General features: G+C 40.1%; 1 protein-coding gene across 3 annotated transcripts in view; it reads right to left on the bottom strand.

The window, feature by feature from the left end:
• Positions 1-9,601: 9,601 nt before the first annotated feature.
• The window catches only part of tspan4a (tetraspanin 4a), a 185,816-nt gene continuing 168,723 nt past the window's right edge, over positions 9,602-26,694 (bottom strand). For all 3 annotated transcript variants that reach the window (XM_076884896.1, XM_024803359.2, XM_076884894.1), the window contains 2 exons: positions 16,177-16,260; positions 9,602-10,156 (listed from right to left, as the gene is read on the bottom strand). In XM_076884896.1, coding sequence (XP_076741011.1) covers positions 10,088-10,156; positions 16,177-16,260 — 153 coding nt within the window. In that variant the 3' untranslated portion in view covers positions 9,602-10,087. The remainder of the gene's footprint in view (positions 10,157-16,176; positions 16,261-26,694) is intronic.

Below are 26,694 nucleotides of genomic sequence, written 5' to 3'. Positions count from 1 at the left end.
CTGGGAGCTATTTCCAAAGAGGGGCCTGAAAGATGAAGGCTCTGCCTTCCATTTTACTTTTAAATACTCTGCCTCTGAGAGTGAAGTGCTCTGTTTGGATAATAAAATACTATGAGGCCATTAAGATATGATAAGGCCTAATTATTCAAGACCGTGTATGTTAAGAGAAGGTTTTTAAATTCAATTTTGGACTTAACAGGGAGCTAAATGAATAGAAATACTGTGCATTTCTTTGTAATCTGATATTATTTACCAAACACAAATGTCTGCTAATGAAATACGTAAATTATTTAAACTGCTTTTTAAAAAATGACATTTTACAATGTGAGGGACATATATTCTTCTGTGCAGAAACCCCCCAGCTCTTCATTTGTCGCCACTCGCCAGACTTCTGCCGTGTCCTTTAAATGCACCGGGACAGTATTATCAGTGCTGGCATCACAATTCAGCATAAAGAGAGGAAGAGTTGTTCTGGATTGTAAACCAGAGTTTACAAAAAGCCCACGTTGTGGAAAAGCAATTGGAGCAGTATTAAAATAGTCAGTGCTGTGTGGTTTGTATTTTCTCACTCTCAGCTTGAGAAATGTAAAGAAAAAATTACTGAAGCCAAAGTTATTTTCTGCTGCTTACAAACTGCGCTGCAATCTGGTATGTCAGTTGATCAGTGGCGATTTAAAGGACCCCAGCCAGAGTTTGATTGATGACCACATGCAGGGGAGTTTGCCAGGTCAAACTTTTTACCTCACATGGCTGGTTTAAAGTCTGACCACACAGATTTTGTTCACTGAAGCACAAGATGGGAATAAATACTTGGAATTATTTAGAATTTGAAGCCTTTTTAAAGTCGTCTCAATGAGTCAAAAACCCTGTGTTACACAATAGGATAATGCATACTGTATGATCACAAATCACAATACACAGAGACACTACTACATGTGGAATGATGCAGATGTTAACATGCTCACATAGTCAAGTGTATTCGCTCATCAGCCACTTCATTAGGTACACCTTGCTTATACTAGGTTCCCTTCACGACTGCATTAATTCTTCATGATACGCATTCGTCATGGTCCTTCAAACATTCCTCTGAGATTTTGGCTCATGTTGACACGATAGCATCACAGAGTTGCTGCAGATTTGATCTCTCACCACATCTGAAAAGTGCTCTGTTGGATTGAGATCTGATGAGTGTGGAGCCCATTTACAGGGAGTACAGGGAACTCACTGCCATGTTCAAGAAACCAGTTTGAGCTTAGTGATAACATCCTGCTGGAATCAGAAGATGGATACACTTTAGTCACGAAGGGATGGACTTGATGAGCCGTGACACTCAGTTAGGGTGAAATATTTAAACATTTAAGGGGCAATAACTTTGCCAAGAAAATGCCCTCACCATTACATCCCCCACCAGCCTGAACCATTGATACAAGCCAGGATAGATCCACGCTTTTATGATGTTTGCACTGGGTCAACTGACTCTTTTATCTGAACGTGGCAACAGAAATAGAGACTCATAGGTAACCTTTTTCCAACCTTCTGTTGCCCAGCTTTGGAGAGCCACAGCAAACTGGAGCATCAGTCACCTGTTCTTCGCTGACTCAGACCAGCCCAACACCAGCAAACATGCCATGTTCAGAGTCTCTTGCTTGATTTGAACATCAGCACATTGGCCATGTCTGCGTGGCTAAATGCACTGAGTTGCTGCCATGTAATTGGCTTACTACATATCTGTTTCCCAATGAGCCATGACAGTGAGCCATGATGCACAATATCCAGATACAGTTATGAGCTTTCAGCGGCTGCAGTTAAGTTGTTTTTATTAAATATAAGCCAACCCCTTCATGATAAGGGAAAATATCAGATACACGTAGTAGATTAAATCAGTAATTTTCAATGAAATACTATTATAAGTTCCGTCTTTCCAGTGAATCAGTTAAATTTGTTATATTCGCCTTTTTCTTTTCCATGACAGCTATTTTCAATTGGGCCAGCTGGGAAAGCACAGGTGAGCAAATTTCATTCATGGTGGATCAGTTCCATCGAGTGTCTCGGAGAGCTGTGACACAGAGCCAGCATACACAATACTAAGACGCTGGAACAGGCTCAATGAAATGAAATGCAGTCATTTTTAATATTATCAGTTACACCTGTGCTTTTGCTGTGATGAGATGCTGCTGTGGGGGGAAAAAAAGGTCTAGGCACCCTGGCCAACTGGGACTGCTGTCATAGTGAAGTGGAAATGTCTGGCAGGTATGAGGCTCAAATGTGAGGCAGGCAACATCACAGACAGCGAGAAGCACTTTAAAATGATAACACACACACACACAAATACACTAGACGAGTTAGCATCAATAATAAATGTTAGTAAGGAGTCGCTGAATTTCTAGCAAAGATGTGTAAATAAAAATCAGCGATCAGAGAGCAGTATTAACAAATGAGGAGGTTCTGATTTATTCATAAATATCTGTGACTCATCAAACTCACCACTTTCTTCATGAATCATGAACTGGCACAGAAATTATATAATAATGACTTTTTTTTTTCATTAGTCGGTGCCTCAACATCACTTTTGTACCCCAGAGTCAAGTAATACATCACAGTGAGTTGACGCTAAGTGTTACCTAATTACTGCTCGATTATCTTACTATTATCATCCCCTGTAGGAATGTGGATGAACTGGAACATCAGCTGTGAGCCAGCGAGTGAAAGTGGGCCATGATTGGGCCAGAAGTAGCATCTCCCCCTGCAGCCAGATTCTAAAATAGAAAAGCAAATGGAGAGCCTCTCAGAGGAGTGGAGGATGATGCAGCAGCAGGTTATTTCTTATGGTTTTGGAGCAAGATCATATGTAGGTGTAATGTTTGGGTGAATGAATGCCGATGTGAGATACAGAGGATCCTAATCAAATCACGTAATCGTGGAGGTTTTTTTTTTTTTAACACTTTGATGCAACACATTTTAACATCTGGCACGCACAACATTTAATTCAATTCAGTTTTATTTATATAGCACCAGAGCAGAACAAGAGTTGCCTCAACGTGCACTATATTCTTAAAAACAAACAAAACAAACCCTAAAACAAAAAACGCCTGTTTTATTTAATTATTAATTTTTAAAGCTTTAGTTTTTCACTCTGTCAGTTTTCTTTTTCTTTGCAGTTTGAGGATAATGATCACCACCAAGGTTAGAATACTTTCTAGTTTCTGTATGGTTGGAGGTTCTGAGCCATTTTAGGCAAAAACATTCAATAGTACAGAGAAAACCCCAACAGTCTTGCACTTGGTCACAATGGGAAGGAAAAACTCCCTTTTAACAGGAAGAAACCTCCATCTGCAGCCGTCTGCTACCACCAGTTGGGAGTGAGGGGACAAAAGACACCCTGTGCTGCATCATATTAGTCTGTTTTGGATTTGCATTTTTAAGAATTTAACAGCCTGAAGTTAAACTTCATTTATCTTACTTTGTTCTCTGGTGATAGAATATTTTGGATTGTGCCTCCTCTTTCTTGGAGGAAACTTAGATAAAGGTGTCAGAGTCTGGCGGAGGGAGACTGTATGTATTGTGAAGAGTGGACCCAAAATACAGACTCCAAGGAACAGGGAACAAAACTTGAATGTTAACAAAAAGCGAGCTGTTTAATATGGCTGGTAAAAAAGGTACAATCAAAGGGCAAGGCAAACTGAAGTAAAACTAACATTAACCTAAACTGGTAGAACTAAACAAACAACAATAACAACCTTGACATGAAACTTGGAAGCATGGCGTGGACAACTGACGACCTGACAATGACACACTGAAAACAGAGGACCTAAATACACAGGAGGTGATTAGGGGAAATGGGAACACATGGAGGAACAGCTGACTGACATGAGCCTAATGACAGGACAAGGGAAGTGAAACTACATACAATGAACAAAGAACACACGACTCCTTCAAAATAAAACAGGAAACACGAGACAGACATAATACAAACCTGATAACATAAGACACACAGCATGAAACACAAAGGGTGAGGGAAACTTAAATACAGGGGAAGAAAACACAAGGAGTCGAATAACCAAATGAACTTTGCTAATCTAATGAACTTAAACATAAACAAAATGCAAATAAACTAAAACTTAAAACGCTGGGTCAACAGACCCAGGAACATGACAAAAGGTTGGTTTCTCTAAGTGTGTGACAAATACAAGGACTTCCTTTTGCTAACCAAATTGGAGACGCAACTCACGCTGGTGAGAGATGGCCTGGATTGTAGTCATTTTCTCCCACTTTGAAAAGGCCATCCTGTTTTATCACCTCAGCGGGGACTCAAGGATTTCGCTCTGGGAGCGAGACAAGAGGATTGAGGGGTGTAGGGAGCAAGCACACAGGTATGTTTTATTGATCAAGCACAAGATGGGAGAAAGTCCACGAACATGAGCGTGAATAATGCATGTGAAGGTTTGGGGGGGGGGGCAGAAGTGCTAAAATACTGAGGTGAATTTGTGAGGAGGAGGTGAAGAGGCATTGGGGTTTGGAGAAGGCTTGCTGTGTTGAAAGCAACCACATTTCTCTGCTAATGGAACTGGCACGTCGCACCACGCTTGTTTTAGCATTGCTACACACACCTGTGGGCTTTTTGCAGCTGCTGATTTGTCACTTTCTTTGTATCCAGACTATTGCAGTCTGACCGTGGACAGAATGTGACACAATGGGCTTCACAAAAACCCTTGACTCTACTACACAGGTGCAAGAAAGTGAAAGAGACACACACACACTAAAAAAAAACAAGTGTTTTCTGTCTTTTTGATCACATGTCCCTCGTCTGATCCTCTGACGTGAATTTGTAGTCATTTTTCATTTATTTTTGTGTGTTTTTTCCAACTGAAACCTCAAAAAAAGGCTGTCTATCCCCTGATTTATTTTGTTTAAAGTTTTAAAGATTTAGTTTTTGGAATTTAAACCTAGCTCAGCCTGAACCTTGCTTTTACACTTTACCAACACACTGTCTTTTCTTTTTCGTTGCAGTTTGAGGATAATGATCGCCACCGGGGTTAGAATATTTTCTATTTTCTGTATGATTGCAGGTTCTGAGCCATTACAGGCAGGGAGCGGGAATTTTAATATCCACATTGTTTGTTGAAATAAGGTTTCAGCTGTGGCTGCTTTCTTTCACCGAAGGACCGAGGACTATAATTTTCATGTACTGTTTGCATTCATTGTTGGTCCAATAAAACCTACAAAAACAAGGTAATAAAGGTCCAATGTTTATAACTGACAAAGCTGAAATCAATATGTACAAAATCTAGGGATATTTGTTTTGATATTAGTGAGCTGAGGAAATTCCCACACATGTCTTACCAATTTAACAACATCTTCGTTCTTGTAAGAGCAAGTCAGGCAAAATGTTAAGGAGCGGCTGTGTGCAAGCAGGAAAAGGACCCAAAGTGCAGACTCCGGAGACAGACATGAACTCAAAACAGCTTTAATGCTGAACTCAAAAAATGTAACAAAACTGAGACTCCAAAAACCACAAACTCAGGCAAACAGACCACACAGCATCGTAAACAGTAGATCATGACACAGACAAACTGAAACACAGGGCTTAAATACACAGAGGAGTAATCGGGGAATGGGTAACAGGAGGGAAACACAACTGGAGCAAATCAGGCCTAACGAGACAAAGGTGTCACGGCTGGGGCAGTCGTGTGGTGTATTGAAAAAAGGATCCAAAATGCAGGTACCGGCTGGGGTGCGAGTGAGTGTTTATTTACAGCGGGTGAGAAGGTGACAAAACAGGAAGAGCAGGGCGGGGAGTAAACAAACCTAAACTGGGAAAACTAACGAACAAAACTTAAACCAAACACGCACGGGAGGAGGAGTAAAATGCACAAAGACACAGAATGAATACCGAGTAACAGAATAATGCAGACTGACATGGAACTAAACAGACAACGCGACAGAGAGCACAGGAAAACACAGGGCTTAAATACACGGGGAGTAATCAGGGAATGGGCCACAGGAGGGAGACACAGCTGGGAGCAATTAGGCTAACGAGCCAGGGGAGAGGTAAAACTGAACACACTGACATGAGACATAAACTTTCAGAATAAAACAGGAAACTAACAGACACAGAGAACCAGACAGGACACTGAACTTGACAGACACAATAACACCATGGACAGACAGAGGGAACACAGAGAAGTGGGAGCAGGCAGGCAAGGAACAGAAACCTAACAAATGGCAAAATCACAACAGAATACACACTCGGAATGAACAAAAGCATAAGGAAACACAAAACACTGAGTCCTCAGACTCAGGACCATGACAAAAGGAAGCACAACCAGAAGCATTTACATGAGACAAGGACTTTCAAAGTAAAACAGGAAACAGAACACAGACTGAACTTACAGACATAGACTCACAGGCAGGCACTGCAACAGAGGGAACAGAGACGTGGGACCAGGGCAGACACAGAGACATAAACCATAAGATAGAACTCTAACAAAGAAACCAAAGACTAGAAATGATAAATGATATAATAAACTCAAAACACTGGGTCAACGACCCCGGCATCCTAACACACAAAAAAACAAACAAACTCAAATACAAGCCCAAGATATGAGATCTTACTGTGGTCCACTGTTTCCAAAACCGCAAAATTTTCAAACTTTACTCTTACATAACACAGAATCCCGAACCGCTGTGTGCTGACACCATTCTGAGTCTCCTTGTATTCTCATATGTATTAAATTTCTTATTGAAATGTCACATTTGCGTGTCTTTGACATCCTATCAGTATTATCGGTGTCCTTGCTGGATGGTTAAGTTCAATTACATGTTCTAGAAAAATGGAAGTGCTTGTTGAAAGTGTGCTTTGTATGAGATTTACTTGAAAATGCTTCAGTTTAACAGGGATATACCACATGAATAATAAATGTGTGAATGTGTGAGTGAAAGCTGCTTCTGTCTCTATGTGGGCCATGGGATTGACTTGTGATTGTTCCATCGTGTTTCCTGTCTTTCACACATTGCATGCTGGGATCCAACACCGCTACTGGAGTGCATACTTTTGACATAGTTCTCATGCACTATTTATGTGTGAAAAGCAAGCAGCAACCTCCAGGGCTGGAAAAACAAAAGCTGCAGTTCCTCTAATGGCCACTAGAGGCTGACTCCAAAAGCAAGTGAGTCAGTCATCATAGACTTGCATGCTGTTACAGCATGCTACAGAGATAATTTTGGTCTCTGTGGCTAATTTTCTTCTTCATAATGACTAGCAATGGGGATTTTGTTAGAACAGAAAGTCAGGATTATGTCTTAGGGCTCATCTCCCCTAATTAGAGACATTGAACTGAACCTCTAATATGGTGCTTATCACTCTTGCCCAGATATTGGGTCCAAAAGTCAAATGTGGTGATGGCAAAAATGCTAATCTTGAGGCTTCAAAGTGAGGAGGGATCACTCAGTGATATCCTAGCTAATAATGTGTAAAACCCCATCTTTGCTTTCAGAACTGTCTATATGCTTTGTGGCATCTATTCCACAAGAGGCCGGAAACAATCCTCACCAGTCTGAAGTGATGTGAGCTTTGTATCATGATACGTTATCCTGCTGGAAGTAGCCACCAGAAGATGGTACACTGTGGTCCTAAAGGTCTGGCCACGTGCAGCAATGAGATTTAGTCTTTGGTGTTTAAACACTGCTCAGTTACTAACCTGGGCCCAAAGTGTGCTAAAGGAAATATCCCCACCACCAATACACCAACAGCAGCCTGGATTGTGGATACAAAGCAGCATGTATTCCTGCTTTCATGTTGTTTAGACTAAAATTTGTACCAGGCAACATTTTTCTGTCCACCCTCCTATTGTCCAATAGGAGATTGTTCTGTTCTTAGCTGCCAGGAGTGGGACTTGGGGTGGTCCTTTGCTGCTGTAGCCAAGCTGCTTCAATGTTCTGTTTTCTGCATTCAGAGATGCTATTCTCCATACCTTGGTTATAATTTGAGTTAGTTTAGCTTCTTTATGAGCTGGAAGCAGTCTCGCTTTTCTCCTCTGACATCAACAAGGCATTTTTGCCCAGACGACTGCCTTTCACTGGATATTTTCTCTTTTTCAGACCATCTCTCTAAACTCCAGAGAATGCTGTGCCGGAAAAATCCCCGTATATCAGCAGCATCTAGCACCAAGGACCATGCCACGTTCAAAGTCACTTAAATCACCCTTTCCCCATTCTGATGATCACTTTGAATTTCAGCAGGTCACCTTGACCCTGTCTGCATGCCTAAATTTATTGCTGCCATGTGATTGGCCGGTATATATATATATATATATATATATATCAGTAATCAGTGAATATTGCTGTACATTCATATCAATTGGTAAAATAGCAAGAATTGTAGTATTTACATGCCATTTATGTGAACTTGGGGCAAGTAATGCACGCTCAGGTCCATTACATGGATGCAAATGGAAGAATGAAAAGCGAGCCATGACAGGACACCCAGTTCTGACATGCATTAAAAGGTCCACAATATACATTTTTGTCGCCGTATTACTTAAAGATTTTATTTCTTCTCAGAGCCTTAATGCTATCTTTAAGTTCAGCTTCTTCCTCTCTGTAAAATAGTGCCCGTTTATGCCTCTCAGGTGCAACCATTATCTGCAACTCTCTGGTGGGAAAGTGGTTTAACACTAAAAGCTGTTTTGAAGATATCTCCAGAATCGTTAAAGGCTCTGTCAGTTTATTGCATTTCCTATTTCCAACATTCCCATAATCCTGTACATGTATGGTAAAAGAAACACTTGTGTATATGTCTGAAAATGGTCCATTTGGATTCATATGAAAACAGTAATGAGGCCTGTAGCTCTACCTAGCTGCTGACTGTAATTTCTTGGGTTGATTTCAGGAGGGCTATTTCCACATATTTGATAATGTTAGAACTTTTGCCCTTTGAGGTCATGACTTTGTAATTAAAGAAAATAAAAAGAAGCAATGGACCAGAAATCACAATGAAAGCAAAAAAGACTTCCAGCACCTGCAGCACTTTAAATTACAGATGAAAACAAGTCTTAAAGCGTTTTCCCCCTTTGGGGTTATTTAATCAAAGGTTGTCTCTGGTGTACACACTCGGTGTATTTCTTGTATTATAGTTGACGGTCCAAGGTGAGGAGAAAAAAGGAACTTAGGGAGTCATAAAAGGGCGAGAGGAGACTTTAAAGATGAGTCTTTGTCATTGGTGCGTTGATTGGTGCTGGAAGGGAAATTGCCCCAGGGCAGTCTCAAGGCTCCTTCTACTGTACTGTTCATTTAAATTCCTCCTTTTATTCCCGTGTCTCATGAAAAAGTCCAGCCAATAAAAAAATAAAAAAGTCACAAGCTTCAGACTTGGTCACAGGTTTCATTAAAGTATCTAATTAATGCCTGATTAGTTAGGCGCTACAAAATGTTTTAATGACTGCAGTGTGCCGTGGCAGAGAGGCCAAATTAACAATTTTACGTGGCATTTTTTCCCTTTTATCCATTATTGCTCATGTTTAGTATCCAGGATACCAGGCAGAAAAAAGCATGACTACACATTAAACCAGAATGGTGTTTTCTGTTAAGGAATGACAAGATAAGGTTGAGCCAAAACATTTAATACACATCATTGCAGGAGACATGCACTTAAAGCACTTTACACAGTGCACACTGCTCAACTGTAGCTCTCGTTTTGAAAACACATACAAACCATAAAATAATTTAAAACCGAAACACAGATTTTAAAAAAGGGGTTACACTGGATTTTGTTTTGTTTTCTTTTTTATACATGTTCGTAATACTGTTTCATAAAATGTATCACAGAAATTAGCTTTCGACACAGAGCAAACCATAGGAACTCAGGTATTACACTGACACTGTGCTTGTTGATAGTTAGCAAGAAAACTGACCGGTGACATCCAAGAGCGAATGTCACAGAGAGGACAACCGCCGGAAAGAAGAGGGGGAAGGGGGAGCAGGTGGAGAGGCAGGGAGAGAGGAACGAGGAGAACAGGGTGGGTCTATGGCCGTTCCTCTCTGATGAATAACAATCCAAGTGCGCCAAAGGGTGGAAGGGAAGGGTCGATCGCTAGGCGTAGAAGGTCTCCACTTTCACTGCCTGACAGAACATTGTCATGGAGAAGACCAGACCCAGGATCTGCACAAACACAACAAAAACAGGCCGGCCATTAAAGGGTTCAGAGATCTGGGAGTGAAATATAAAAGGAACTTTTCATCTCACTTTTTGGATCGCTGTGTACCTGCTCAACCATACATGACAAAAAGATATTCTCCCACTGTTACAGCGAACTCTTAGTGTAGCTAACTTAACTTATTGGACAAAGGATGGTGAAGACAGAGCTGCTAGGGAAGAGAGAACGATCACAGATCACCTAGAGGGTTCCTGTGACAGAGAAGGATGCTAGTAATAGACTGAGGAGGCAGATGTGATGATTCGCTGTGGCGAGCAGCTGAAAGAAGAGGAAGTGTATCTCTGATAATGATAAGGAGACAGTCCCAACACTCAAATAAGTGTAAGATATGTTGGCTAAATATTCTGCTTTATCTTTTTTAAGTAAGACAAAAACAGAGGTTGAAAGTCAATATCACATATCGGTTATAATATGCTTATTCAGGCACCTTTTCCACTCACTGTGTGCTTTTACACCTCTCTACATTTAATCATTACTTATTATTAATCTCTGGCTCGCTTCCACAGCATGTCTTTTGTGCTGTCTTCCTCCCCTCACCCCAACCGGTCACGTCCAGTGGCCGCTCCTCCCTGAGCCTGGTTCTGCTGGAGGTTTCTTCCTGTTAAAGGCGAGTTTTTCCTTCCCACTGTCGCCAAAGTGCTTGCTCATAGGGGGTCACATGATTGTTGGGGTTTTCTCTGTCATATTATTGTATAAAGTGCCTTGAGGCGACTGTTGTTATGATTTGGTGCTGTATAAATACAATTGAATTAAATTAAAAATGATCACTTTTATTCTTCAACACAGTCTGAGCTCTCTTAGTCAAGTTTTGTCATTTCTTTAAGTAGTCTTCAGGATGTTGGTTGACTTTTTGTTCAGTTCTTTTTCAACACAATCCCACACTCCTTCAATAATCTCGAGTGTCGAGCTCTGGGAGGCCAATCCATGACTGATAGTGTTCCACTGTGTTTTTCTATCCAGCTATGCTTTTATTGTGATGGCAGTGTGTTTGGGATCATTGTCATACTGAAAAATGAAGCTGCTGCCAGATGGTATTGCACAGTGAATGAAAATCTAACAGTACTTATCTGCAATCAGAATTCAGTTTTGAAGAGATCATCAACACTACTGGCTGAAATGCTTCAGAGAACAGCTTAGTTGAAAGTCCAGTGTCAGCTATGTGTCAGGTTTTTGCTGGATTTTTTACTATTCATTTAGGATTAATTATAAAGGACACACTGCATGCCATTCTAAGATATTTCAAGTTTCCAGCTATTAGCTATTTGGGAATCTCATTGTTGGAGTTGAAAATACTATTTCAAGTCTGTAAAACTATGCTATCTTTGGTATTTTTCATAGATTCAGCTAAAGAAATGAGAACAGATTATAATTTTTTGTGACCTGCTGCTAGTAACAAAGTGCCCAAAGATACAATTTAAAATGAGTTGTCTGTTATTTGTAGACACAGCACCATCCCCTGAGTTAGATGACTTATTTATTCTTAAATGTTTGTCTAACAAAAAACATTGCCCTGAAAATGGTCAGGTATAAGGACTGGACTCAAAATGAGTACAAAGAATAACTATAATAGAACAATGACTCGAAAGTTTGGCTCCTTGTGGGCAAAATATAAAGAAATAAGAGGTGGCTCGACACGTTTGTACATGATATCTATGATGCAATACATCATACAATATGTATCCATAGAGTCGTTATTTTATACAATACAATCTACAATTATAGTAACACAAATGATACTAATAACAATGAAACATCACAATAATTATGATGCGTTTGATACCAGTAAAAAGTAACGATCAATTTACAATTCACTGACACTGGTATAAAGTGTTATGCAACCTGAGATCACGCACATTATCCCACACAGACTCATTATGATGCATTATAGATATGGCTGAACCTGTGTGGTCCTTTACACAGTGATAAAGCCAGTCAGCGGAAAGTTATTCAGCAAATTTAGGCAGTGCATTTGTTCTCAGCCTTGAAAGAAACTTTGAAAAAAAACTTTCAAGTTAGGTTTGAAAACCTCTGAAGTGATTCAATATTAAAGGACATAGTTCTACTTCTGATGACTTTGTTCTTGTACCACTAAAATCAAACTTGTGCATCTCAATGGTTCTCCACTTTTTTCAAGGTGTAACACATCACTTGAGGATGCAGTCTGTTAATTAAGTGGCAGTTGTCTTCTATAATGAATTCACTAAGTGTGAATTCACTTTAGAGCGGGAAACTGGCATCTAAAGTAAAATATCAGTGGATTCACTGGGTAAAAAACCTCACTTTTGAATGAGACTGAGTTGGAAAGACTTGATGATATTCGGGCACTGTTAGCGCTCGGTTATTTGTGCAGGTTTGCACAATTTTTCAAGTTTTTGAATCATTCACTTGGTAGTTATAGAGCCAGTATGCTTCTCATCTGCATGCCAATAAAAAACTAGTTAAAGTAAACAAAGGTGCCTTAATTTAAAGTTAAAGACTAAAATAAATTCTCGTGTTTCTATGTAGGAGGACGTCCACATTAAGCCAGGTAAATTGTAAATGTGTCTCTTTCTCTCTGTTTCAGCTCTCCGCCCAGACATTCAGACTAAAAGAGCCTTTTTCTCCCCTGAAAACAGACCTTTTACTAAATTGGTCTCTGGAGTGTTTAAAGCTTAAAATGCCAGAAAAGTCGTTTCATTGTGCACGGGGGACAAACAGAGATGTTGCAAAATGGTGGCATTCAGACATTTCACTGTGGACACAGAAATGACACCGCAATGCTAATGTGCGCGCAAATCACTTTGGCACACACACACACAAAAAAACTGCTTTTCAGATTTAAATGGCTCAATGCAGATGCAATCCAAGTGTGCGTTTGCCTGACTGCGAATGAATTAAATGATGCAGCTCCATTAACATAGTTCGAACTTTTTAGAATAATAAATCAACATCGTTTCATTATACAGAACTGGCCCTTATTGTTTCTGATTTGTGGGAGAGTCATAATTCAGTGAGCTTGCTTAATGGCTGCTGTTACCAGTATCTGTAACCTATTTTAAAATGTTCCTGTAGACCCTGCTGTGTCGCACGCACCGTAGGAAACCCTGATTAAACACTTCTCTCGAGCCTTGACCATAAAACTTCCCTAAAGCTAACTTTTGTGCACAGCCAAGATGGATGAAAATATGGTTTGTACACTCTCATAATTCAATTTTAGTCAACATGGTGTCTTAAAATATAAGTACCTTTAAAATTTCAGTTGCCTGTGTTTATATGAACTACTATTATGATAATCCCTCATTTATCCGAACTGTCTAGTCACTGGTTTGTTGAATTTATGGATATATTTGGGTTTATGTATAAGCAGATTCTAGGTTTTAAGTTGCTTTACTGTCACGATTCTCTGTCTCTAATGCTATGAGTAAAAAAATATCTTCTGGGGTTTATCTAAACCTCATCCACTCCTAAAATGTTTATTCCTAAAGTGCCTCCTAAAACACGCTGCACTTTAAGGGGTTTTCAGACATCTCTCTCGAGCTGTGTGCAAGCTGTGTGTTGCTAAATAAAGAGATGTCTGCGAGCCTTTAAAAAAACTATGCAAATCTTGCCAAACTGCAGCCACTGATGTGAATAATATCCACTGATGATTAATGAAAAATCTTGTGTAACATAAGCAGGCAAGCCTTTTGTTAGATCAAGCAGTAATATCATTAATATCGGTTGTGCTCCATCAGTTCATCTAATGTTTACTAACATCAACTATCGTAAATAATTATATGTACCCACAGACTGTAGATAAAAGATGGAGGTCTATAAACATGGAGCCAGTGGAGAACTTCCTTATGTGGCTTTGTGGTTGGTAAGAGCATGCAGTGCCTTCGGTTTCTCAAATCAATATGGTAACAGCCAAAATGCTGTAGCAAAGTCCACTGTTTATACTGGACTGAGATCTGGTGAATGTGGATGCCGAGAAACCAGTTTGGAATGATCTGAGCTTTATCCTACAGGGAGGAGCCATCGGAAGATGGGTACGCTGTGGTCATTAAGGAAAATGAGTGATCGTCATTTGGTTCGAAGGAGCCCAAAATATGATTTCATGATGTTTACACCAAATTCTAACCCTAACAAACTGAACTGTGTTCCAATCCTCCATCCGGTCGTTAAGTCTGATGTCACTAGCCGTGTCTGGGCCTAAACTCCGCTGCGGGTCCATATATCAAACGATCACTATGGCATTACTGAGAGTTGAAAAACTGTCTAAAGTCTTTCATCTTTAATAAAATGATCAGCGTTCTGCTCTACCAGGTGTAACAATTGAGTTTAACATCCAGGCATCCATGAAAACGGAATTTATGACATTTAACGGAGTTAGAAGTTAGCAGGAAGTTAGCTCGCTAGCTTCTATCTAAATACAATATAGCATGTCCTGACTGCGGGGTTTTGGAAACAAATTAAAACGTACAGCTCTGTTATCACTTCCAACATAAATGAAGACAGAAAACTAAACAGCAGTGACGTTTGTAGGGTTACTGAAGTTTGGCTAGCTGGTATATAATGATGTGCTACGTGACCGCTAGCGACACAGCTATGTTAGCATAATATAAACAAGCTAACTTTTTTTCCACTCGATAAAAGTTAACGTGAGTGTTCTCGGTGGTCAGGAACAAATGTAATCGCATGGCAGGATGCTGTAAAAGGACCAAACTTCAGCCAGGAGAACAACTGAGATAATCCATCCACAATACGAGGTTAGTCATTCATATACTGCTGCATGGGCTGGGCTGTAGTTACATCCTAAGGTTTTAAAAACTGAGCTCTAATAAATGATTAGCGGTAATAAAAGCCGAGGGAGGTCAACAGTGATCACTGACTGTTTTAGGAGCTTTTTGAGATTAAATAGAAGAAAATATAAAACATTAAACATGTTAACAACACAAAAGCCATATTAAACGCAGACTACTTTAGGCCCGGAAGTAGGATTCGTCACGTCATCACTTAATGACCGGATTGCCCAGTTTTGGTGAGTTTGTTTGTAAACTGCAGCCTGTGGTCTTCTGCTGCTGAAGCTCATCTGCTTCAAGGTTTGATGTGTTGTGCATTCAGCGATGCCCTTCTGCATGTCTTGGATGTAATAAGTGGTTTTCTGAGCTACTGTTGCTTGCCTTTCAGCTTGAAGCAGTCCACCCATCCTCCTCTGACCTCGGACGTCAATAAGGCTGTGTGTGAAAATCCCACAGGAATCACTGAAATCACTTTTCTTCCCGATTCAGACGCTCGATTTGAACCTCAGAATAGAGTTTGCTGAGTTGTGGCGATGTGATTGGTTGATTACATATCTGTGTTAACGAGCAGTTGAACAGGCGAGCGTGGAGTCTATGATTACACCACAAGTCTCTGCACGTTCTGTTAGATATTCACTCGGTTTTTCACTTGTAAAATTCTTACTTGCAATTATTTAAACCGTAAATAACTCCTTGTGTTGTACTGTACCACAGATTATTTACGACAAGACCGGAAGCTCTTCATTCTTCGATCTAGTTTTCATTTTGCTCTGTGTAGGTTTATCACGTAGGATGTTGCATGCAGGGTTTTCAAGGGCACTGAGACTCTAATGGGTGACTAAAAATCAGCCTACAGCCACACAGGAGCCTCGTGTGATCGATGTTCTCAGGCAGAGCATATTTCTCCACCCAGATTGTGAAACCACATCACGTATCACTTGGCTGGAAAGGAGATAAAAGAATTTTATGGAAAGTCAAACCTCCCTATGTGGTCTTCAGCAGTAACACAAGAGGCTTATATGGGCTCAAGCTGTCCACAAAAATCCTGCGTTCCTACGCTTAATGCAAAGGAAACAGGCAGTATTAGATTTATTTATCTCAAAGTAGGAGCCTTTTTCTGAAGCAGTGCCATAGATAGCAAGGATGGAGCTAAAGGGTCTTGGGGAAAAAAAATAAAAATCACACAGCTTTCCAGCTGTAATTACCTGAGTAAGTGCTGTGCATAGTGCAAAGATCCAAAGTGCCACCAGGTTCTCATTAAGCCAGTCCTTTACCCGCTCGTAGCACGGCTGCGGAGACACACAGAAAAAAAATATGCACATGATGAGCAAACATTAGCCCCCAAAAGTAAACTCACTATTAAGATGTCTTGTAATAAATACACAGGCGAAGGAACCCTTACAACGACTCTTTTCCTACTGTATAAAGAAACCATGATAGAAAATACTCCTAAGCTAAAGGATCCCATGTGGCAACATCCTTATCTACTAATCCTTTCTCTCTGACCTAATATTCTTTGGGAAAACTTTTTAAATTCGAAGCCCTGCTGTCTCTGTCTCCCTTCAGCAGTACAAACAGCAGTAATGTGAGTACAGGAGCAGCACATATGCCGTCTGTATCACTTCGACATGAGAAGGGCCTGAATTTTTCATGTCTGACGTTGCTTGAATTTATTCTGAAGGCAAGTTGACAGAAAAAAAAGGAGAACCCTCTCTCTACCCTCTCACTGCTTCGCCGTTTTTTGTTTTTGTCTCCAAGACAGTTTCAACATCCAGACTAGATTTAAAAATCACTTTTGAATGTACAATCTTTGTGTACCTGAGAGGCAGGAAGAAAAGAAAGTTAATTATTAGTCTTAGTTATTCTGATGCTCAGAAGTTTACGCAAGTAAAGAGAAGGAGATGGATTATCAAAAGCAAAGGAAGTGGCTGTCTCTGTGCAGATGAAAGCGGACATCAGAAGTAATGGAGTGGCATTTGCAATGAAAGCTATGTGACACACGGGCACTGCAGACATTTTAAAGCCGGGTGGTGAGCTCTGTGTGTGTCAATATGATAGATACACAGGAGAAAAGCCTGCCTGACACACTGTAGTAAAAGGGTAAGTGCTATCATAACAGGCTACAGTGCTGTTCTAATTTAATTATTCATTTCTGCAGACTTAACTTCCTGATTGTGCTATTTTATAAATGTCCTTACATCAAGGAGCTGAGTCAGAGCCAGAGAAAGCAAACACAATCAACTCTGCATTTCACTGGTACCGAAAAATATATATATTTTTTTTTTTCCTTGGTGTGCGGCAAAAGAGTTCTCGGCTGGACCAATATGGAAAGTCATGCAGTAAGCCAAAATTTCAGACTGCCCGAATGTAAACCCCTTGGACCAGAAAGCTGCATCTGAAAATATATAAATTCATATTTTTATTGTCTGACATCCACTGCAGACTCTCATAAAACCTAGGGGGGGGGGGAAACCCCACGTTAGTAAACCTGAACCTGCCATGCCAGACACTAAACCCATCAACAACGTTCCAGGGCAAGCTAAAAAAAAAATGTAAAAGAAACCGCAATCAATGTCTTTGCAACAATTCTTTGGCTGTTGTAGCCACTATTTAGTGGACTACACCACGAATTTCACTTTCCTTGCTCTTAATGTGGGATTTGGCAGCTTTGTGGCTGCTTAGTTGGCCAACACAGAGGAGGATTTAGCAGGTAAAGTTATTAGAATAGAAAACTATGACTGCTCAGCTTAAAAAACACTTATATGTCCAAAAATCCTTTATTGCAAATTTAAAGCCCCATTCAACACATTTAAGAAACACTGTGCATAACAAGCACAAGTACCACACTGTCTTAAGTAACAGCAACAGTTTAGTTTAGAAAAATCCTTACAGTGGCACTGAACTGTAAGGCTGTGACCTGTACAGTCATTACTACCCATGCTGTAGTGGCAGGCCTGTGATATTGCCTGTGGGGATGGATGAGTGTGCCTGTGAGAGGCTCTAATGAAGAGTCTATGGATAGTGTGTGTGTGGGCAGTCGTGATAACGAGAGCATTGTGAGTAAAAAGAGCTGGACTGGAAAAGTGATGCGTGTGTGATCACAAGTCATTGCATGAAAGTCCTGCCAAGGTCCACGTCACCTGCATTTTCCACTCATCCTGGTTCATGAATATCATCCATTTCCAGCGAGCGCTGCAGCAGGTTTACATTGATGTTGACAGACAGTCTCTTTTTCACAGCTCTGGCCTTTTCAAGAATTTTGTGGTGTTCAAGTGGTAGGTGTTAACTCTGAACTCTGTCTAAAAGTGCAGCGTGTGCCGAATTTGCACTTTCCGTCCTGGTCTCAATGGATTCTCATGAATCTTGTTTTGGACTGTACTTTCCCCTGGACCGCCTCCACCTTCATCTCTGCATCATTTTCCTCACTGTGAAAAGATGCTCTAACGTGTCAGTTAAAAAAGGACTCAGCTCAAATACGAACTAGATGATGTACAGCTGGGTTCAGACTTCAACTTCTGTCCTTAAAATAAAATCAACAGACTCTAACTGCCTTTCAAAAATTCTTTAACAGGGTAGAAAAAAAAAAAGAAGAAGAAATGCACATCTATTTTCAGTACATCTCTCAGGTACCCAAACATACTCTATGAGTAGTTTTCTAGTCAGTGGCAGGATTATTCCTTTGCTTACCAAACACAAATGAACTCACTTGTACACCTCAGAAATGGTTCAATTTACCATATTCTCAAGTCGATCTAAGAATACAAAAAACAGTATATACACATTATCATGTGCCAGCATGCTACGCCTGGCTGAAGTTAATCGAGGCCGGCCTATCGGCACGCTGGATGCTTGCATGCGTATCTGAGCTGTAGCTGCAGCCTTGCATGTCGACGAGAGCAGCATCTTTGATCTGATTGTTCTTGGTGGAAATCTTACTGGACTTAGGAACCGAGACGAGGTGCTTCAACCTGACCTTGTGCCACTCTTATGGTTGCACAGCGATGTCACGGTAGCACAGGCCTTTTTGGATTGGGAGTATATCCAGACACTTCCTCGGCCACTATTTAGTCTTCTGTTGATATATATGATATTTTTGTATTTTCAGCATAAAAGTGATAAAAAAAAAAGTGATTTTCACAGTAAAAAAAAAAAAAAGAAGATTTCTACATATTATGACTGTAAAAGTTGAACTGATTTATTTTTGATTGATTTATGGCTATTAAATGTTTCTGCAATGGCGATATACCATTTTGCATTTTATGGTCTAACACCGTTCCCATTGAATTCTCACCGTAATTTTAGAAATACTCTTTACAGCCAAACAGAGAAAGTTTGGCAGTTGCACAAACAAGTGGTGAAAAAGTTTGCTTGCTGTAATTTTTCCTTCCCTTTGTACTAGCAAAAGAATATACATATGCATATATATATATAAATCCATTGCTAGTGTAGAATCATAGATGTGCCAATAACAGGTGTTAGCGGTTACTCAAATATGGCTTCTACCTTCTTTTGGTTCCTTTGGCTTTGAACTTAGTTAAAGCCTCTGCTACTTGTTTCCATTCAGTATTTTTATTCCGTTTGTGATTTTAGACCTCAGACCATCACATAAAACGTGTTTCCTTTTCTGGGCTTCTACAATGATTGTCTGAAGTTCACAATTTGTTGAAATTGCACTCCGGTGCTGTTGTTTCCATTGCCATGTCTAATAACCTGGTGGTGGTGCAAACAGAACCTGTCTATGCCAGCAATTCATTTACTGGCGACGGCCTCTGGGCTGGCCTCGTTGTCCTGTCCTTATTTGCTGTGTCTTTCAATTTCTTACAGGAAATTGGTGGGTGGAGCTGACCTGGTTAGAGATACAGCACACCTAAGCAAGTTGGGCTCAAAAGACTCTAAAGCATGCTGGTTGACTGACTGACATTCACACACTACTGTACACATTATTTACTCTGCATGATTAAAATACTGTGCAGTCTCCTTTATTTGTCACGTAGGTTTGAGTCTAACAGTGACATTAAAGAATCTCTGAATCCATTCATCCACTGGCTTCGGATCAAGCCAGTGGATATCTCAGCCTGTGTGGCTGAGATATCTAAAAGATGACCCTGTGCCTTTGTAATTCTGACAAAAGCAGAGTTTATTCAACTCTTCGCCCTCTCGCATAAACAGTTGCAGCTGTGATGTAGTTGTCTACAAAGGTTTTCATAGATCTTAAAAATTTTCAGGGCTTTTAAAATGTGACTGCGTCTTTGTGTGTGAATGCTGTCGAGCCTTTGTTTGAACCTGTCATTCCAACCTCGTTTCTGTTCGCTTGTCAGTGAATGCATAGCGGGATTTTTTTGACATTGTTTGACACCGTGAACACTTAACCGCCAATGACAAGAGCCACAAAAATACAAACCAAGACAAAGCAGCAGACCTTTATTCCTCCAGTATTACATGCATTATTGAAATATTTACTGAACGGTACTAAGAGGCATTTATAAAACTTGAATGTGGGGAAAAGAAACACTCCCATCTGCTCCGAGACACTTGAGCAACGCAAACCTGCCGGTGGCCTTGAACAGCATCTGATTTGTACTTGTCGCTTGGAACCCGACAGAAAAATCACTCGAGTATAAAATGTGTGACTTCACACTGGGAAGCTGTTGAAACTGAATTCAGTTGGACAATACTAACACACTGAGGGCAACATCTGAGTACGCGTTCAATTGAAGCGAGGTATGCAACAGATATCCACATTCAGTGCAGAAGTGAATGCAGGTATTATTGGAAGAGAGAGCTGCTGTGCTTCACTGAGAACTACAGGGACAGAATCCTTGATCTGCAGACAAACATGAATCAAAATATAAAACAAGCCACATTCATTTATTGTCAAAATGCCTTTCAAGCCGCAGGTGCTAGTGAAATTCAGAAGGCCAACAAGCAGTCACCTGAAGGGCGTAAATATGCCTTATTTTAAAAAAAGCTTTCAGTGGTTTATGCAGAAGCTGATCTCACAAAGAGAAATAGGAAAAGCTTTCAAAGGTTGCACGTTTTCATTTTGAAACGTGAAAACCATTGTCGTTTGTCAGCTTGGCCCTTTGTGCATAATGGCACCGAATTCAAATTCTGCAGTTTACGAGAGGAAACCAAGATTTATTGGTGACTGCTGAAGCTCATGTCTTCAGTTCAGTACCTGTCATCTTCTGTAAGAGTCTTTGTTTCACAGTTCACATTTGACAACTCTATCTGTAAATCCTCTTCCACTTATCCAATTCAGGGTTGCAAGGGAGGCTGGAGCCCAACCCAGCTGCCATAGGTTACCAGTGTGTCACAGGCCTGACAGAGAGACAGACAACCGTTCACACTCATGTTCACACCTATGGGCAATTTGCAATCTGCATGTCTTTGGACTGTAGGAGGAAGCCAGAGAGAACCCACGAAGACACAGCGAGAACACACAAACTCCACAGAGAAAGGTCCCAGCAGCAGGTGGTGGAGTCGATCCCAGAACCTTCTTACTGTAAGACAACAGTGCTAACCTCCAACATTTGATAAATCATAAACCAATAAATATAAATGTAATCTTTCTTAATATAATGACTATATTCTGTAGAATGATAACAAAACATTTATCTGACCATTTAGTGGGAAATCAGGAGCATTCTGTGCATTCTGGCTGGCTAATGTCCATCAGCACATTCATCTAAAAATTGTGGAAATTTAACGTTTTACAGTTTGAAAAAGTTCAGAAAAATGCTGGTTTGAAAAGCAATCATTTTGAGGAGCTCTTATAAGTACTTTCAAGGAACAAAAGGTTTAGATCAGAATATCAAAATTATACTCCTGAACTTGCAACACTAGCTATAGATACAAAATAAAGTCACCTCACAAGCTTTGAAATGTTCAAGAGATTCACAGCACTTGTTCTACAGCAAGAGTGGGTAATTCATTTCCTCAAGGGGCCACATGAGAAACCGGGACTGTTGTGGAGGGTCACACAAAGAAGCTTAAAGGAGACTAAATTAATACTGAGCAGAACTGAGCTCAGCCCTCCACAATAGTCCCAGTTTCTCGTGTGGCCTCTTGGGAAAATTAATTGCCCACCTCTGATCTCGAACCATGCAATCTGTGGCTGTTTCTGCAGGCAGCAGCTGGCACCCTTGATATGATTTCTGAAACGGCCCATTTGCTATTTTGTTGCAATAACTTAATAACATCAGACGCCGAACGGAACAAAAATCGTTGCCATTACTGTTCATCGCCTTCACTCCTAATGATGTTGTATGACTGGCTTAGTGCTGCTGGACTGCAGGAGTCTCGGTGTGTGAGGTGACCGTAACGCTCTCTGTCCTTAATGATGACGATCAACTTCAAATCTTATTTTTATCTCCTCCATATAGGATGATAATAATCAGATGCTGCAGTTGGCACACCTGTTGTCTGCTGGGAGCTGCGCCTCTCTTTTCTTCTTTTTCATTAAACATAATAGCTTCATTACGCTTAAAGGCTCACACCTTATACAGCCACTGAGACACTTTGCCAGTGCCAATTATTCCATTTATATTATTTGACATTTTCTTCCCATTAAAAGCTACTGAACCCTTTCTTTTGCAAAGAGCGGGTGCAACAATCACATTTGATGGATATTCCAGAGAATATCGTGTCCACCGTGGAACGGTCAGACCAAAGTTAGGATTTTCTAAACATGGAGATGAAACGCAAAGAAAATGGTGGGTAGGAAAAACTTGAAAGCACTAGAAAGCGATGCCTGTTAATGCAGAAAGATTCAGTGGCAGCACCTGCTGTACTAACAGCAGGGAGACCCCACCATTCAGCAGGCCAGTGCGCCCCGGCACACCACAAAAACATCTCGAAGATTGCAATAGAGAAGCCGCTGCACTGATCCTTCCAGTCGAACAAGATCCTCTGGAACACGTCTGATGCACAGAAGTATATGCTGAAAACTGCAGGATCCAGGAGATCTGCTGCTAATGAGCTACATATTACTGGGCAGATGGTTTTAACACTGAGGTCGATGGGCGTACATATATAGAAATTCATGCTGTTTGCTAAAGTCTAGCCATTATTGTTTTAATCTGTGCAATCCAAAGATCAATTTGGGTCACCAAAGGTTACTAAAACATTAGAGCATGTGTGACAGGCTAATAATAAAGGCTAGCTGTAGGGGACAATTTGATGCATCATCCGCCAATAGGAACTCATTAGTCATCAAGATGTAGCCCGCTGAAAGACTACAAATTTAATAAAATTCAATAAAAAACAGTTTGGAATGAGAGATAATTCTGAAAATAAGTGCACGGTTGTTCAGGGATGAAATTTCTTTAATATAGGTGCACGACTGTTATATGTATGTATGTAAAAGAAAAGAGGCCAATTTTCTCACCAATTCATTAAACCTCCAGATTGATTTAACGATTGAAGTGCTGAGACTAACTGCGTTCAAGAACTGTGTTCATGGCAAATCTAACGGAAGAATATCAAGAGAAGAGGTAGCTGCTTCAGTTCAGAATAATTATGTTGCAATGACACTGCAGTAATGTAATGATACTGTAGTAAAACATTCAGTGGAGCACAGTTTTACAGGGTGATGAACAGGCCACAAGTAGGTGGGTTTGAATGAATGTGCTATTAATACCAGCTGTCCCTCCATATTATCACAGCATACTCAATTACCTCTCCAGAAACAACATCCAGTCTTGCTAAATCATGTGAAGCTTTGCAAACTGTCCAGACAATAACACGTGTTCCATTTTTATTCAGTCAAACCTGCAAAAATGATGTATACTATATATACTACTACTACTATTTACCACTGCAATCCCACAGCTTCCTCACCTTTCTCACCGGTGCACGGACAAGCATCTATTTATCGTAGTTCTGGCCTTTTGAACCTTTGTGTGCGATTTTGCAGCAGCCGAAGTGCAAAATAACACTAAATAACACTGACTTATACCAACTTTTGCCACACAATGCAGCTGCGTCTCTGAAAATAGAATTAGGAGAAATCCTCACAGTCGCAAGCAAAAAAAAGCTGGATCTCTGAAGATGAAAGAAAACCCTGCTTTTTGAATGCTTCCAGAGATACATGAATCTACTGAAAATTCCCCTTTGATATCAGGCAAAGACAGCCTTATGAAGCCAGCAGTAAAATACATTGACTTTTTCATTAAACCTTTCTTATCTTTATTACCTGCTTTTGTTCAGGACGCTACCAGCATGCTTAACAAGCTCAAACAACTGGAAAACACTCACACACATACAGACAATTTCAAAACCATGCACATTAAGTAATTGTACACAATTATAGATCATGTGCAGGGCCCAGCAGCACTCGGCTACTTTTTTGGTGGTCGCCATAATCCCATGACAATTAGGAGTGATGGATGTTCATCCGAGGTAAGCACATTATTTTTCAAAGCAACAATAGACCTAATCTTAAGCTATCTTTAGATAACAGCAAGGAGAGAATACAGCACTTACATCTTACCATCTTTGTACACATCTGTATTTAGAGTTTTCATCCAAAGTGGCTGGAGGAAAATGCCTCTTACGGTCAGTTCCATGGAAAATTTGCAACGTGGGTACAGAAATAACAGAAACTAACCTACAAAGAAATGTTCCCGAACCAACAGAAAGAATGTTATAAATTGGCACAAAGTGGGGGTATGATTGAAAAAGATGATGTATTGATCCAGATCTTACCTGACCCACCAGTTTTAGCAGGTCTTTGACTCTACAAGATGAACAGCTACACAGCTATCATGATTGGGTCTAACACCTAGGGGAGGGGTCCTACAAGTGCAATCAATGAAGTCGTTGCACAGACAGATCTCCATCTGGCACAGATGGAGATCTGTTGTTTTCTCAAAAGGAGTTTACTATTAATCATTTCAGTTACTGCAAAACCTCATCGATCATCTATAGGCTAGAATGTCCCAGCTGCAAAGTTGTTTACACGGGAAAAAAATGAGACATTTACAGGAGAGCAGAGCACAAACACTCCACATGCACGGGCAATATTAGTTAGCCCATGGCTAGACACTACCTGGACCTCCATATTAGTAACCCATCTATACTGTAGGCCTTTGGAAGTGATTACATCATTCTTTCCATACAAAGATGTGACACATAAAGGAGACTTAACCAAAAGGAAGCTTTCTGATTTTATAAATTACAGGCCTGGGTTAAATGACGACTTAGATTTTACTGTTTTATTCAATCTTATTTGAATCTTATTCAATTTAAATAGTTAGATTGACTAAGATTCAAGTTACACTCATGGTATTATAGCAGTATAATACAATTACACTAGTGATTTGCATTCGTATTCTTCTGAGCTTCAACACCTGGCTTAGGTTTTTAAGTTTGCCATTAGTGAAATCCCCCCAAAAAGGAACTGTTTCCATGAAATCTGTTCCCTGGTGAATGCCTGTATGCTGAAATGGAAAGGAGCTTTTTCAATCTGAATTAAACATGGCCAAGCCGTGAGAGTAAAAGTACTTTGAATGTTATTTAAAGATGAGAGTACCTTGAAGTGCTTTGATTTTTAAGCTAAATTGCACTGCTGGCTTTAACCTGGCCAGAATGTAAGATCCCGATAAAAGAAATGCATGTGAAATGCAGTTATTCTGTTTCATGCTTCTTTTCTTCTAATGTGCTGAAATCCACAAGGAAAACAAAAACTCTCTGTACGGTCCAGCTGCTAAGAATTAAAAATATGACACTAATAATACATTAGAAAAACATTAGTAGCACCAGCAGTCAAGTCCTTCTGGAGAGAGGTGATTAATTCAATAACCACTATAATGAACACAAAAATCTCCCAGGCCTCCTGTTTACTTGGTGAAGTGCTGGGCTGCTGAGGTTTAAAGGCTTCTCCTTTTTTAACTGCAAAATGACTGCTGACAATTTGTGAGTCAGACTGTTTTGAAGCAGATGAATTAGACGTTGATTGTGGTCCTGAATTGATTTCAGATTCGAGATCAAGCAAAGAATTGCCCGTTAACATCCCAAATTACAATTACTTACCAAGTACTTGGTATGCTTGGATAATCAAGCGTAGGTAAGAATTCTGATTGGATGCAAAAGCAGCTTTATATGGATTGAACTTTTAGACATTTTAGTAAATGTGAGCTCAGAGGCATCATGAAAGAGGCTTATTATGCTTGTCCTTATTTTCTGTCACATATACTATATATACATACATGGGGATGCTCAGGCTGCTCTACACTCTCGGTTCCAGACAGTTCTGTCTAGTCTTGACTCTGTATGTCGGTGAGCACAGAAGCCTGTTGTTCAAACCTTCTGTTTGGGAGGGGCAGCCAATTAGAAAACAGCCACTTTTAAGGTTGAGTGAGAGAAGCTAAAGTAGTCTGTTTCAGAGAGCAAATGAACCGAGCCTTAGTATAAGGTCATTAATGATTATTTAGAACGATGAATCATGTAAATATAATCTAGTAGAGTCATTTTGTCTCAAATCAAACAAGCCTTCTGCTCGACAATCGCCGATTTGGATGACAATTTTACAGCAGAACATTTGAACATTTATGATGGTAGCTGTGAAATTTTAGTTTCATATATCAAATATTTTCAAGATACATTTGGTTTGAAAAATATCCGTTGACCCAATTTTTTTTTCTTTTTTTTTTGAAAATGAATATATCAGAAACTATTAGAGACAAAAGCCTGACATTTTCATTGGTCTTTCTTACCATCAA

The sequence above is a fragment of the Maylandia zebra genome, linkage group LG1 (assembly GCF_041146795.1).
Source record: "Maylandia zebra isolate NMK-2024a linkage group LG1, Mzebra_GT3a, whole genome shotgun sequence".
Taxonomy (NCBI): domain Eukaryota; kingdom Metazoa; phylum Chordata; class Actinopteri; order Cichliformes; family Cichlidae; genus Maylandia; species Maylandia zebra.
This window is presented reverse-complemented; position numbering and strand designations above follow the sequence as displayed.